This window comes from Octopus bimaculoides, chromosome 4 (genome assembly GCF_046866305.1).
Source record: "Octopus bimaculoides isolate indiv1 chromosome 4, ASM4686630v1, whole genome shotgun sequence".
In the NCBI taxonomy this organism is placed as follows: Eukaryota; Metazoa; Mollusca; class Cephalopoda; order Octopoda; family Octopodidae; genus Octopus; species Octopus bimaculoides.
In genome coordinates this window covers 143,169,349-143,184,515 of record NC_142931.1, presented here as the reverse complement: position 1 = coordinate 143,184,515, position 15,167 = coordinate 143,169,349, and the positions used below count along the sequence as shown (strand labels likewise).

The 15,167-nt window shown below is 38.1% G+C and overlaps 1 protein-coding gene across 50 annotated transcripts in view; it reads right to left on the bottom strand.

The window, feature by feature from the left end:
* The window catches only part of LOC106872026 (DISP complex protein LRCH3), a 249,406-nt gene that overhangs the window by 139,514 nt on the left and 94,725 nt on the right, over positions 1–15,167 (bottom strand). For all 50 annotated transcript variants that reach the window (XM_052967554.2, XM_052967550.2, XM_052967558.2 and 47 more), the window contains exon 4: positions 12,418–12,523. In XM_052967554.2, coding sequence (XP_052823514.1) covers positions 12,418–12,523 — 106 coding nt within the window. The remainder of the gene's footprint in view (positions 1–12,417; positions 12,524–15,167) is intronic.

Sequence of the window (15,167 nt, the reverse complement as noted above, 5' to 3'; positions counted from 1 at the left end):
AAAACCAGCAACCTTACCAAGTTGGGTTGTTAAGGATAGTAGTCTTCTTGGACACCCTACCAGATGGAAAACAAAACCTGTCAAAGGGCAGATGAACTCTCAAGTCAACAGCTGTAAATGCACTGGGAATGATGGACCCCTCAGCTTTCTAGGAGAGAGACTCTCTGAAGTAAATCCAGCAGGTTCACATAATTACTGGTCATCTCAGTTTAGCCTGTCATTAGGTACTAATCATAGAGACTTAAAGAGAGTACTAGTGTTCTACAAGTGTTTATCATTGTAATCCAATGAGGTGCAGATGTCTCTTTATGGTGACCTCATTTGTCACCCCCATCTACTAAAAGCACTATGGTGATATGTGCAGACTTAACCAGTGAGAAAGCTCAACTTGAAGGAGAAAACGTTTGACACTTTGAACAAGTAACTCCTTCTGCCACAACGTCCAGGGGAAGCTTCAACTTTTCTCTGATATCTATGCTGCAAACGATGCACACAATTCGCAGCAGAACTGAGCAGTCATCTGATAGGTCGTTGGTGGAAAGTCAGAAACGCTGTAACCAAATCACAAGGAGATGGCAATTATCTGTGAAGATGGAACAATCACCATACATAACACAGACATATATTTACACACACACACACACACACACACACACACACACACACAAGTGCAGGCCCACTGTCATAATTACAGCAGCTGAGTGCATAGCACCATAGTCAGGAGAGTGATTTAGGGTTGGGAGGTAGGAAGATGAGTTATGAAGGAGAGATACATCAGGGACAAATTGGATGCAAGGACACAGAAATGCTTATAGGGGCTCATTTTTTCTTAAGTGAATGGTCTTCTCAAATTGCTGATCATCTCAGTCCTTTGTCATTTCCTCTGTGGGACTCAACATCCAGAAGTCATTTCTCATTACTTTATCACATGTCTATATTTTCCACAGAATCCATCCACATTTAATGATCAGCACTTCTCGATGCAGCTGTCCCCATCCATACACATCCGATGAACATAATCTGAACAGTTCTTTTTTTCTCTTGCACATTATCTCCAATGCCCCCCATGTACTCAAATTTTCTCTCAACACATTCCTACTTTGTCATACATGTACACTAATGTTGCACTAAGTTGTGATTTCAGAATTATTTGACCTCTGCTTCCTAACCCCTGATCAAACCTAAACCAGCACATCTTTTATCAAAGGGGTTCCAGCCACTGTCTTCTTATTTTTTTTTATTTTTTTTTATTTAGACATAGAATAGCTAAGACAACATTATCTTAGTGTGGTGTTTCCTAAGACTGACTGTATGGACTCAAGAGAGAGATTTGGCTAATGTTTGTAGCAAGTTGTGTGTGACAGCAAAGACAGCCACCCACTTACTTGATGGTTCATGATTAAATGTAGGGAGTGGCCAGTATACAGGGGACAGTATATAGGGAGGGAACAAGTGGCCCAGAACTAACTGTTGAGGTTGAGAGGAAGGTGTGTGAGAGAGAGTGTGAGAGAGAGTGTGAGAGTGTATGAGTGTGTAAGATAGAGAAAATGTAATGTGTGTATGAGAGAGAATGTTAGTGTGTGTGAGAAAGAGAGAGAGTGTGTGTGAGAGAGAGTGTGTGTGAGAGAGAGAGTGAGAGAGAGAGAGAGAGTGAGAGAGAGAGAGAGTGTGCGTGCGTGTGTATAAGTGTGCATGTAAGATAGTATTAGTGTGCGTGCGCGCGCGTGTGAGTGTTAGGTGGCAGCAGTAGCTAACCACTAAGCTTCCATTTCCTGTAGTGTATATATAAGGTTACAGTTAGCTTATTGTATGTACAAGCATGTGTGCATCATACACACACACACACACACACACACACACACTTTATATACACGCTCCTTCTCATCCTCTTTCACACACATATACTGATATATATATATATATATATATATATATACATATATATATATATATATATATATATATATATATATATATATATATATATACTGATATATATATATATACACTCACACCCTTCTACTATCTCTCACTCTCTCCTGTTCCCTCTCTTTCTCTCTCTCACACACATATATACAGACACATTGACAACATATTTTTACATGTACTATTTAAGATAAATTTAAACCAGCACTTTAACAGCGACATGCACGTGCGTGCGTGTGTGTGTGTGTGTGTGCGTGTGTGTGTGTGTGTGAATATGTATGTAACCACGTGTAGAGAATGGGGGGGGGGGGAAGCGGATGTCAGTTTTACATAACCAATTCTTTAAAAGTCTTAACTGTAACAGTTATTGTCAGTTGACAGAGGCAGCAGTGTTGCAGGACGTGGCTGAACATCATCACTTCCACCCCTGGCAGCAGCAGCAGCCTGCCGCTAATTAGAGACTTTTTATATAGTCACTCACCATCTGGAAGATGGAAGGAAAGAAAGAAAGAGAAATCTGAAGAGAGAAAGACAATGAGAAAGAAAGAAAGAACTTAGAGAGTCCTTTATAGACTGTGGACTCCTGACACATTTTCAAAGAGAAACAATCAGCACCCTTTCGACACTATTAAAGGGAACAGCCCTGTGTACCATTTATCATTGTGTTTGATCTTGGCAACAGCTGTGGCTACTTTTAAAGACCCAACTGGTTCCAATGATGGAGACAATAAAGTCACACACCTAACCCCCTTTTGAAAAAAAAAAGTGAACACTCAACAATCAGGCCAAGCAATTGTGTAGATGCATCACCTATTTTTAGGGGACCCACATCAATTAAAGGGCAGGAATGTAAGTCAATCTGATAGACTAGGGTAGAGGGGCTTGTTCAGTCTGTGTGTCTGTGTATATATATAATGTATAGATGTGTGTGTATATATATGTGTATATATGTATGTGTATATATATAATGTATAGATGTATGTGTTTGTATATATATATATAATGTATAGATGTATATGTGTGTGTGTATATATATATATATATATATATATATAATGTATAGATGCATGTGTGTGTATATATGTGTGTATATATATATATATATAATGCATATGTATGTATGTATATATATATATATATAATGTGTGTGTGTGTGTATATATATATATATATATATATATATATATATATATATATATAAATGTGTGAAATGATGTGAGAATCTAATTTTGAACAGCCAGCAACAACACCTTAAAATATCCAAGCAGGCAGCTTGGGCTGGCATTAGTTTATTAAAGAGACTTACCAACTGAAAGAAATAGCTCAAATGTAAAGAGGAAGGGGAGTGGGGGTTGGCTGCGTGCGTGTGTGTGTGTGTGCGGGGGGGGGGGGGTACTACCAGAAAGGCACAGTTTACATGTAATGTGGCTAGGAACAGAATTACGTTTTCATCATATTGCGTAAATGTATCAAACCACTTGAGTGACCACCACTATTATTATCATTATTATTATTACCATCATCATTGTTGTTACTACTACTACTACTACTACTACTACTACTACATTATGTAAACACTTATTCATTAAACACACACAAACAAGGAAGGTGGTGAGTGTCCATTTAACAAGTTGACAATATAGAACAAGTTTAGGGCTACCTCTGTGTACAGAGAAAATACACATGTGCGACAGTTATTTACCTAGGTGAGATTCTGGTAACTTCACTAGGTACCCTACCCCCACTCCACTCCAGTACCATCACTAACACCACCACCTCTTTCACCATCAACACAGCAACCACCACCACTAACATAGCTGCCGCCATCATCATCATCATCATCACTCAAATTTAATAAGTTGAATAATATCTTGCACAAGGTGTTACTCCGTAGTAGAGAGTGAATGTGTAATAAGAGCAGAAGTTTAATTAATTAGCTACTCATACATGTCTAGAGTAGCAGCAGCAGCCGCAGCAGCAAGTGGGAAACACTGAAAACTGGTTTATTTTGGTTTTTGCTCTGTTTTTAATAAGTCTGCATCTTTACCAAGAATTCTAAATCTCGCAAGAAAATATTATATTGTGTCTCCTGAGCAAGGTAATATTTATTTTTCTGTTCACTTCAGTTGTCTCCATTTCACAGTTTGAGAGAGGAGCTGTAGAAAACGGCTCAATACACAACTTAGCGCTTACATATATGTGGTGGTGTTGGTGGTGGTCTCGCTACATGAAGACACACAGACAGACCTCCTAGACATCTAAATCAAGGCCATCCCAAAGATTAACAAGCATTCACTCATTAACACATTTTGGAAGCCTCTGCAGTGTTGCTTGACCTGCTAGATATGACAGCTAAATTTCTCTCAAGAGACATAAACACACCCACATCGATTGTCAAGCGATGGTGGGAGAGAACACACAAACACACATACAATGGGCTTCTTTTAATTTCCATCTACCAAATCCACTTACAAGGTTCTGGTCAGCCAGAGGCTATGGTAGAAGACATTTGCCCAAGGTGACACGCAGTGGGACACAAAATATTTTAATTATTTTATACAATTCCTAACAATAATTATAAAAAATATATCAGGATTTTTGCTCTTACGTCAAATAGCTGTAGGGACCCAGCAAATATAAAATAGGGATCCATAAGCGAAAAATGGTCGAGAACCACTGAAACAGGATAACAATTGTACAGGACAGACTATATTAGAGTCAGTAGCCCACATCATAAGACAATAATACCTTCTTTGAAGAGAAGCAGTGTGGAAAATACGTTTTCTTGTTGTTCTTAGTCTAATAATATATTTTCAAACAATACAAGTTGGTTGGTTGGTTGGTGAAAGATTAGAGGTGACAATACACAAAACCTATTTGGACGACATGAACTGGCTCCAGCCCTCTACGTAACAACCAACTGCACCATATCTTTAAAGATTTACTCAGAGAGATATTACCGATATCAAACAACAAAGTCAGCTTTATGACTGCATCATATATTTCCCTTATCTTATGTGTAAAGAAAGCTTAGAGAGTGTGTGTGTCTATGTGCTACAGCATGTGTGTGTGTGTGTGTGTGTGTGTGTGTTAGAAGCATCGTGGTAGGCTAGAATTTCCAAGATAATTTCTAATACATCCATTGTAAGGCAGACTAAACAACCAGCTCCAGAGAAATTAATCTCCAATATCAGAAAAGATATTTAGCAGAAAACCTCTCTGCACCTGCCAAAACCCTGCTACAAATAGCAGCCAAACCTGCCTCAAGTTTCACCCAACTGTCTAAGGAAAACAGCCATATTACACAATGGGATCCTAAGCTCCTTGCACAAAGCAAAATGATGAAAGAATGGGGTACAGATCCTTCCTGGGTCATACAAATCCATAGGGCCAGTTTCCTCAGTTTTTGTAGCATATATATATATATATATATATATATTCCCCCACCTGGATGGGGCGGAGGTCCATCACAAGATTATTAATATTTCCCAGCTGAGTGGACTGGAACAATGTGAAATGAAGGGTTTTGCTCAAGAAGGGTTTTCCTGGGCCATCACCTGGCCCAGGAATTGAAACCACATTCTTAATAACATGAGTTTGACAGCCAAACCACTAAACCATGAACCTCCACAAATTGATGAAAGAGTCACAGTTGGAGTGTCTTTGATCACAAGGGGTGCTCAATATGGACTGACCTGAGGCTAAACAGCAACAAATCTTTTGCAAACATTTAGGTCAGGTGTCCAGTCTGAGGATACCCACCCTCTCTGCCTCACACTCACCAATTTCATACATTGACTTAGTAGAAGTCATTAGGACAATTTTCTTTCACTTGACTAAAAGACCAAAAGAACAACATCTCTCTTTATATCAAATTCCATCTTTGACATGACAAACTTCATCTAAAGCAGTGGTTTTCAACCATTTTTTGCCTATCCCTTTGATGCTTGTTACTCAACTGGACCCCCATAGCCATTTGAAAATTACCCTGTATTTTTATTAAAAATGTATCATTAGGAATACTATAAAAAAAATTGAAATATTTTGTGTGCTGAAGTAGAATCAATTAACTGTATGTAAATTTTAACAACAAAATCTTATACAGACACCGGTCGAAGACCACTGAAATAAAGTTTCATCTAGCTACAGATCTCCACACTGGTCATGGTTTGGCTATGTTTGTTAAGGTTTAGTTAGCAGGGACAAGATGGTGTCCATGATCTTTGAGACCAGTGGAGGAAGAAAAGAAGCTGCCACACCCCCACTAAAATGCCAGGAGGCAGTGCTACTTCAACTACTCATTGTTCTACTTGAGATAGACAACAGAACTGGAGGAGATATGCTACGTAAGTATGGTTGAAGCACACCAAAGCAAGCAGCATATTCTCTGTGTCTGCAGACCCTGGGGCAAGACAGATCATTACACTTGCTTCACAACAACTAAATTGTGAAGAACAAGCAATGGAATCTCTGAGAATAACACTAGAGGACAAGTAGTTTAGCAATAGCCTCTTGTTGCATCACTCATCATGGAAACATTTATAATTACTTTGGATTAAAAACAAAATTGTCAGCATTGAAAAAAATTATGTTCCATTCATCTTACATCACAAAACTCACCAACACACACACCCATCCTCGGTGGAATGGACAGAGGAGTTTTCCAAAAGTATTGGCTCAAATTCATGGCAACATTTCAATAACTTAACTCTTTAACATTCAGGTTTCTTTGTCAAATCTATTGCTTATTATTGACATTGTTTTGAATTAATCCCAGATTAAATGCTAAAGGGTTAATATACCTTACCACATAATAAGTTCATAATATCCAATAGTGATGGTCTTGTTCTCTCTCAAAACGATGCAAAACTATGTGTGTAATTTCCAATAACTTATCAAGAAATCTAATTTGAATATTTTCTAAAAGTATATTGTAACCATAATTTCACACAACTTCCTCTATCCACACACCATTGTCTCTCTGAAGTCCAGTGAGAGAGCCAAATGTAACATCACAGATATATTCAAACATTATATAACTACATTCTTACAGAAATATGTTTTATATAAATACACACACACACATTATTACCATTACATTACCAAAGGGACACAAGGAAGATGGGATATTTTGAGGCAGTGTTTTGTAAGCAAGTACTCTTTCTAATACCAACTCTCTTATGAATTGGTGTACCAATTTAAAAGATATATATATATAATGTGTGTGTGTGTGTGTGTCTGTGAGACTAAGTGGGGGGAGGGAACATTTGTGAAGGGGAGGTGGCTTTATGCCAACGTTGAGAGCCTAAAGTGTGATAGAGGAACAATCAAAGGGCTACCACACACCTTTCCTACATATCGAGCAGGACCCCCTTGTCTGAAGTGGGTAAGGTCCTGTTTGTTTCCTTGCTTTGGTAACTTAAACGTAAGACCCTTCAATCCCAGGTTTTGCTTCCGTGCTGAATTTTCTTTTCTAACTCTCTCACAGATTCTACAGTCAGAGCAAGATCATCAGCCTATAGTAGTTCCCAGGGGTAGCCAGTCTTAAATTCCTCTGTTATGGCCAGGAGGACAATGATGAATAGGAGGGGATTCAGGACCAAGCCCTGATGAATGCATGAATTCACCACTGTAGTCATGGCTAACACTTGCCTTACTACATTACACACACACACACACAGCATTTTGCTCACATCTCTGTATTTCTAGATGCAGGATTGAAACCTTATACCATTCATGTTGCTTCTATACTTTATGACTGTGTAGTTATAGGCTTAGGTCAGATTTTATATTTAAATACAAATTTGAGCTATATTTCCTGTGCCTGTTGCCATGTAATTTAGTATATAACTGACACATTACAATACTATATATACATATATATATATATATATATTGTGTGTGTTGTATGTTTATGTCTAGATATAAAACTATATACTTCCCATCCCAGTATTGTTTGCGATATCTTCTTCCCGAGATGATCCTACTACAAAAATTCTGGGTTTGAGGATGGTCTCTCTTTCTCCTCCCTCCCTCTCTCTCTCTCTCTCTCTCTCTCTCTCTCTTTCACAGTCTCTCCCCTCTACAATTGTGAAAATTGGTAGTTTCCTATCATCTTAAGTCATTCCACAAACCATCATCATCATCATCATCATGTGCTTTGTATACTTTGCAGTCTCTGAAAATGAATATTCTCTTTCCAGTTGAGAAGTGGCTCGCTATGAAAGGCATTGACTAACATTAAACCACATCCATCAATCTACCCAGACTCTCTATCTATCTATCGATCTACCCTTCTCTACGTCTATCTATATATTTACCTATCTACTTTCACATACACTTCAATACCCGTAAACCTTTTATATACCCCTAATCTCTTACATCCATGAACTTTAAAAACTTTTGTATCCCTAAATCTATTTACAAAAATTAAACCACCTCATATTTCATTTTATCTTATTACCTCCACCTTAACGAAGGCACAGGTATTGTTTTCAGTCGCATTTGTTTGTTTCTTCGCCCATGGACAAGATGACTCCAGAACCACTGAATGGATTTGGATGAAACTTTCAGGGATGTTTGGCCTCGTGACTGGCCAAACATTAGATTTTCGGATCAATCTGGTACCAGACAAGGATTCTGGATTATTTTTCCTGTTTTTTTACTTAATTTTTTAGAGCGGTCAGGTTCATTTTTAGCATTCTTGTTTGTGAAAGCAGTCGAGTTTATTTCAGATAATACAGTTCTATATTTAAGAGATGAGGAATTATGTACATTATTTATATTATTTACATTTGACAGATATTTATCCTCATCTTGTTTGCTGTTAACATAACATTTTGGCTGATATACCCTCCAGCCTTCATCAAGTGTCTTGGGGAAATTTCAAACCTGGGTTCTCATTCCTAAGGTATTTTTCGACTATGATGTTGGCGGCGGCGTCATCATCATCATCATTATTATTCATGTCACTGCCTGGAATCGAACTCGGAATCTTGGGGTTAGTAGCCCGTGCTCTTAACCACTATGTCATATTCTCACTTTAAAAATCATCCCTGGCTAATCGTTGAGAGGATGTTGGTGTTGCCTTGGCGGAGGTTTGCGCTCCTTAAGAGCTTTTGTTTTACTTTATTTTAATGCATTTCATTTCACCCTCCTCCGTTACCTTCCTCACCTTTCCAACTCATGGCACAACCCCGTCAGCTTACTAAACAACAACTATATCGCTGTAGTGTAGATGTCATGTGTACATATGTCGTTCATATAATGTGACTGGATGATGCACCCTGAGTGAAGAGGATGGTTTAAAGCGGTAACAGAGAGCACCACACAACTATACTGTTGAGATGAAGAGGGGAACAGAGGGTGTATCTGGGAGAAGAGGATGAATTAAGGCAGATGTAGCTGGCACTTTATATAGAGAAGGTGGGATGAAGTAGTTAGAGTTTCATCATTTCTAATAAGTTAGTAAATAAAAAAAAGGGGGGAGGGGTGATCTTTGCAGGCCCTTCTCCTTGGCTTAGTTGACTGATACCACTAATGTCCAACCTGAGCATGCAGGGGAAAACGTGGGCAGTGGAGGAACCAGAGGTGTGGCCTGAATGCTTGTAGTAACAGCATGAACTTCAATCAAGATATCTGAGTGCCTCTCAGAGACAGGGAAACCTCACCATGTTGTGTCAGATGAAACGATAGGCTAAGATGTAAGGGGCAGGACTGCAGCTTGCCAGGTTAACTCATGTCAGTAAAAGATATAAATGTTACTTGATTGTAATGGTGGTGGTGGTGGTGGTGATAAGAGCTTAAAATTAGAGATAACACTCCTAGCAAGAAAACTATTTGCAGTGCAAGTCAATGAGAGCCTCTACAGAGTCACTAAACCTGCTAGAAATAGCAACAAAATCTGTCTGTAAAGAAAAAAAAAAAGTGGGGTAAGGATACATTTGATAACGTAGTCTGAGAAAGATTGTTTGAAAAGACAGGATGGCCATGACCAGATTGCCTTTCATAGCATATCTGCTTATTCAGGGTTGAACTTTGACTAAATAGCAACTATCTGTAGTAGACAAGGAGGGAATTTCTAAAGGTTTCTGTTTAGCATGGAGTCATTAAGAATAAACTGGTCATTGAATGTTTATACACACACACACACACACACACACACACACACACACACACACACAGCTGCAGAGAGGCCCTCCATGTTGGCAAACTATTTTCTAGTAAAGTCTAACACATAGATATTGATCAAGCAATGTTTACACACACACACACACACACACACACACCATGCCAGTTAGCAATGTGCTTGTTTTAACAGTTCTCTGCATAGTTTTCAAGGGAATAACAAATTATTTATTCACCGCAAGTGAGATAAATGTTGAACATCAAAGATCTACAGTTTCCATTATATAGCTATTTCTAAATGTTGTACACATTAATAAATAAAAAGATGAGCTTGCATGCATTTTTTTTTTTTTCTTTTTTGCCCCGCCTCTCAATCATTTTAATCCAGTCGTTTTATGATTTCATTTTCAAATTTTATTCTATAACAATCCATAACTTCAAACACAAAATATAATACCAGTAATTGCAGTCTGAGAAGCCCAGTTAGAATTTTTTTTCAGGTTGAGTAGCCCATCTTGTTCAAAAGGTCCCTGAATAAGGTTTGTTTAAGGATCTTGAACGAAACACCCATGCTTCCAGAGGTGAATTATTCAAATCCCAAAGAATTCCTCTCAACACATGGCTATGATGCTCCCCCATAATTTCTGCTCGTGATCAGAGATGCACATATCATCAGCCGCCAAAGGTCAAGCAACTGACAAACAAATCTGTGGCACTGAGCAGAATATTTGCTGTAGCCCTTCTTTCATACCAAGACAAAACAATGTATTGATAGCACTTCCAATCAAGATCAAAAGCCATGAGAGCCACTGCCTCGTACTGCATCAGGGCATTATTACTATAACAAGGTGGTAAGCTGGTAGAGCCGTTAGCACACCGGGCGAAATGCTTAGTGGTATTTTGTCTGTCTTCACGTTCTGAGTTCAAATGCTGTCAGGGTCGACTTTGCCTTTCGTCCTTTCGGGGTCGATAAATTAAGTACTAGTTATACACTGGAGTCAATGTAATCAGATTGGAGCTCGTACAGCCTTCTGGCTTGCCAGTCCTCAGTCAAACCATCCAACCCATGCCAGCGTGGAAAGCAGATGTTAAACGACGATGACGATGATGAAGAAGAGAGATTAGTAAACCTAGTCAACAGCCAGTCTTCTTCCACCAAGAAGCCTTGACCAGGTCCGTGCAAGCAGATACAAGTTCAAACCTCACTCACAGAGCGCCTCCCTCAAATCACACCTTATGGCCAAAAAAGGAAAACACATCATCATCATCATCGTCACTGTTTAACATGCATCTTTCATGCATGCATGGGTAGGACAGTTCACAGAAGCTGGCCAGGTAGAAAAACTACCCTCTGCTACTCGGTTTTGGCAGGGTTTTTTACAGCTAGAGACCCTTCCTAGCACCAACTGTAAAAAAACCCTGCCATATTAGATAATCTGGATGCGTCTAAAAACATAGCATGGTCACAGGTCGAAAGCATTTAAATAAAGGATCACTACAGAACAGGGTTGACAGTGGGGCAGCTAAGTGCTACTTATGGGAGAAGAACAAGCATGTTCTCTTTTTCTTTTTTTTTCTACACCACAACACCACCAATCACTACTACCACTAGTCACCATTGTTACCAGCACCACCTCCACCACTACCAGTACCACCACTATCATCTAATATGTTGACATTCTGACACTGAGTGTTACAAGTAGACATACTTCGTGACGCTTTCACACAATTCTGCCAGATGATAGCCAAGATAATCATCTTAACCCTTTTGTTAGCATATTTATGTTGAGAAGCTCTGTGTTTCTTTCAATTAATTTTAAATATAACAAAGAATTTACTAAAATAACTTAGTTGTCATTAACCTTTTCATTACCAACCCAGCTGAAACCACCTCTGGCTCTGTAGTACAAATGTCTTGTTTTCATAAGTTTTGAATTAAAATCTTCCACCAAACCTTAGTCAGAATTTATGTTCCTAACACAAGCTTAACCCTTTTGTTACTGTATTTCTGTTGAGATGCTCTGTGTTTCTTTCAATTAATTTTAAATATAACAAAGAATTTAGTAAAATAACTTAGTTATCATTAAACTAGTGGTTGGCATGTGGTTGGTAAGCAAGCTACTTACCACACAGCCACTCTTGCACCTATGTTTACATTTATAAATATTGCACCTGGTTAAAACACTTCATTTCTAACAAGAATCACAATCCTTCTAAACACCCCTTCCTCCCCATAGTACTCCCCTTGACACGTACTTCCCCTTGGTCACTCCTGTGTTAAGAACTACTAGTCTTAACCATGGAAAAAGATGTTCAAATGGAGAATCCCAGTTGTTCCAGAGACAATATGAATAATTAACTTACCTGGAGGTATTTCTACTAATAAATTTTTTCTAACATTTAATCTCCGAAGTAGAGGCAACTTTCCTATTTCAATTGGTAAACGAGAAATTTCATTGCAGCTAACATCCTACAAGAGAAAGAAAATAAAAAAAGAACAGAAATTCATAATTTATCCTTTAAATAAAATACATACTGCATTTACACTGGGAAAAAAAATATTATTTGGCATGAAAAAAAAAAATGACCATCCCAAAATATATCAATAATATTGATCGATTTTTGGTATGAAGAATTTTTAGTACAAATTTTTTTTACATGTTTATACATGTACAATTCTGTGATTCCCATTAGCTAATGAAACATGTGTAATGGTGAATAAATAATACCAAATATGTAATATCGGCACAATAGGAATTATTGTTTAATCCTCAGTCTTTTGTCATTATATAAAAGAGTTTGTGCCGCATCTTCATTTTCACATCCATTAACCATGCTGGCATGGGTTAGAGGGGGCCGGCCATCACAATGGGAATCAGTTATGAAATCAGAGTTACCACTGCCCTAAATGACCACATCCCACTCAAAGTGTTTCATTATTGGCAGGGTTTCTACAAGTGGATTACCCTAACCCTAAACAACTTCACAGAGTGTACTGGATGAATAATATCAAGGCACTGGCCCCCAGAGAGTTAGTCCTGGCTTTTTGACAGACTATGTGCACCCGTCTAACCCCTACATTGTCACTGATCATTTGCTATCCTTTAACAGGGTGAATGAAGTACATTTTATCATGGCACCAGAATCATACCACCTTTGTGTCTGTCCTGTAGAGTTAAAGAGTCGGGACGCTCTATGATGTGTCTGCCGTTCATTAAAGGAAATGTGACAGAGAGGAAGAACAGAAGAGAAAGCGTTTCGGGAATGAGAGTTTAATGGGGGTAAACAGGGGGGAGAGGGTCAGAGTGGGGGTTAGGGTAGGGCAGAAAGTAATGAAGGAAATATAGTACTGCTGTTGCTGTTGTATGTAGTTTCATGTGTAAACCTTCAAGCACCAACGTGGTGAGTTTGGGGTGGGAGAGGGGACGTTAGAAGTTCCCAAATGAGTTGTTACATAACAATGAAACTGGTTAAGTCTAACCTCATGCCTTAGCCACAGAAATAGGCTCTCCACAGACCTAATTTTATAACAATGCCAAAAGAAATGCGAGTGGGTATTTGTGTACACACAAACACACACAATATATATATATATAAATATATATTCATAACTCATGTTGTATTGGTGCTACAATAAATACACAATTTGGATAAATTGCTTCAAGTCTCATGCAGACTATATGTACACACACACACACATACTGTGCATACATAAAACAAACTGAAACTATACATACATACACACGTTTTACTTCCCATCAACCTAATTTCACAACAATACTAAAACACATAAAAGTATGTGTATGTATGTGTGTATATATATATGTGTGTATATGTGTGTGTATATATATATATATATATATATATATATATATATATATATATATATATATATATATATATATAATGTATGTATATATTCTTAATGCCTTGTGTATTGGTAATTGGTACTCTACTCAAACCAGCAGTGATTGTTAAGCAGGAGATGGAGGGGAGGGTGGCAGGAACCGCAAACACACATACATTCAAGAAATGACAGCAATGATGATGATGAAGGAAGAAAGAGAAACTGGATGGTGGTGGTGGTGGTGATGCTAAGAGAGAAGTGGCTGTTGAAAATCCCTGACAATAACTGCCATTGAGAGGAGAGGGTTAGGTCAAGGTGAACCAGGAGAGAGAGAGAAAGAGAGAGAGAGAGAGAAAGAGAGAGAGAGAGAAAAAGAGAGAGAGAGAGAGAGAGAGAAAGAGAGAAGAAAAGTCTTTTTAAATAAACAAGTAGAGACATGGGCGAGGTGGGGGTGGGGTGTGAACATAGCTGAGAAAGAGAAAGGGAGAAGGAAACTGAAGAGGAGAGACGGGAGGAAGAAGTGCAAGGGTGGAAGGTTTGATGAAGAGAGGACCTTTCTGTATACAATATACCAATTCTGGAAGTGGACTAAACACACACACACACAATCATTGACCTTTTAACTAACTGCACACAGTAATCTTAAAACAGAGACTCTACCATTTCCTCTAACCACCAATGAAGAAGCCTCTATGTATGTGGTCGCTCAACCAGCTAGAAACAGAAGTCTAATCTCTTAACTCTTCAGCATTCAACTTTCTCTCATTTATTCACATTGTTCTGAATTAATCATGCATTATATCATAGCTTTGAAGTTTCAATGAGGTGACTGTTTGATTTCAAAATGACATTGTTGGCTGGGTGTGAGAAGCTGGACAGGATCAGTTTGAACATATAAGACAGGCAGATTATTTGGGGCAGATATGACAAGTCATAGCTGGAATACACTTAATCAATAGGTTAGTTTGCTGGGTCAAAGTTGACCCTAGTAAAACAACAACAATTATACTGAGGCTACAGCTTTCCATACCAGGAAAAATTGGTTCAAAAATGTCAGACCATAAAATAATAGCTAAATAAGTACTTAGCTATGTCAAATTTTAATTGAATGGGTTCACAACAAACCAAATTAATGAGAACTACTAATTTATATTTTAGAATTTACTACATTAAAGCTAAATGCATGAATAATCAAAATTAACAATTTGGAAATAATATTGATATAAGAACATATTTAAATGGAGTTTTGTTTGATGACATCCTTTTG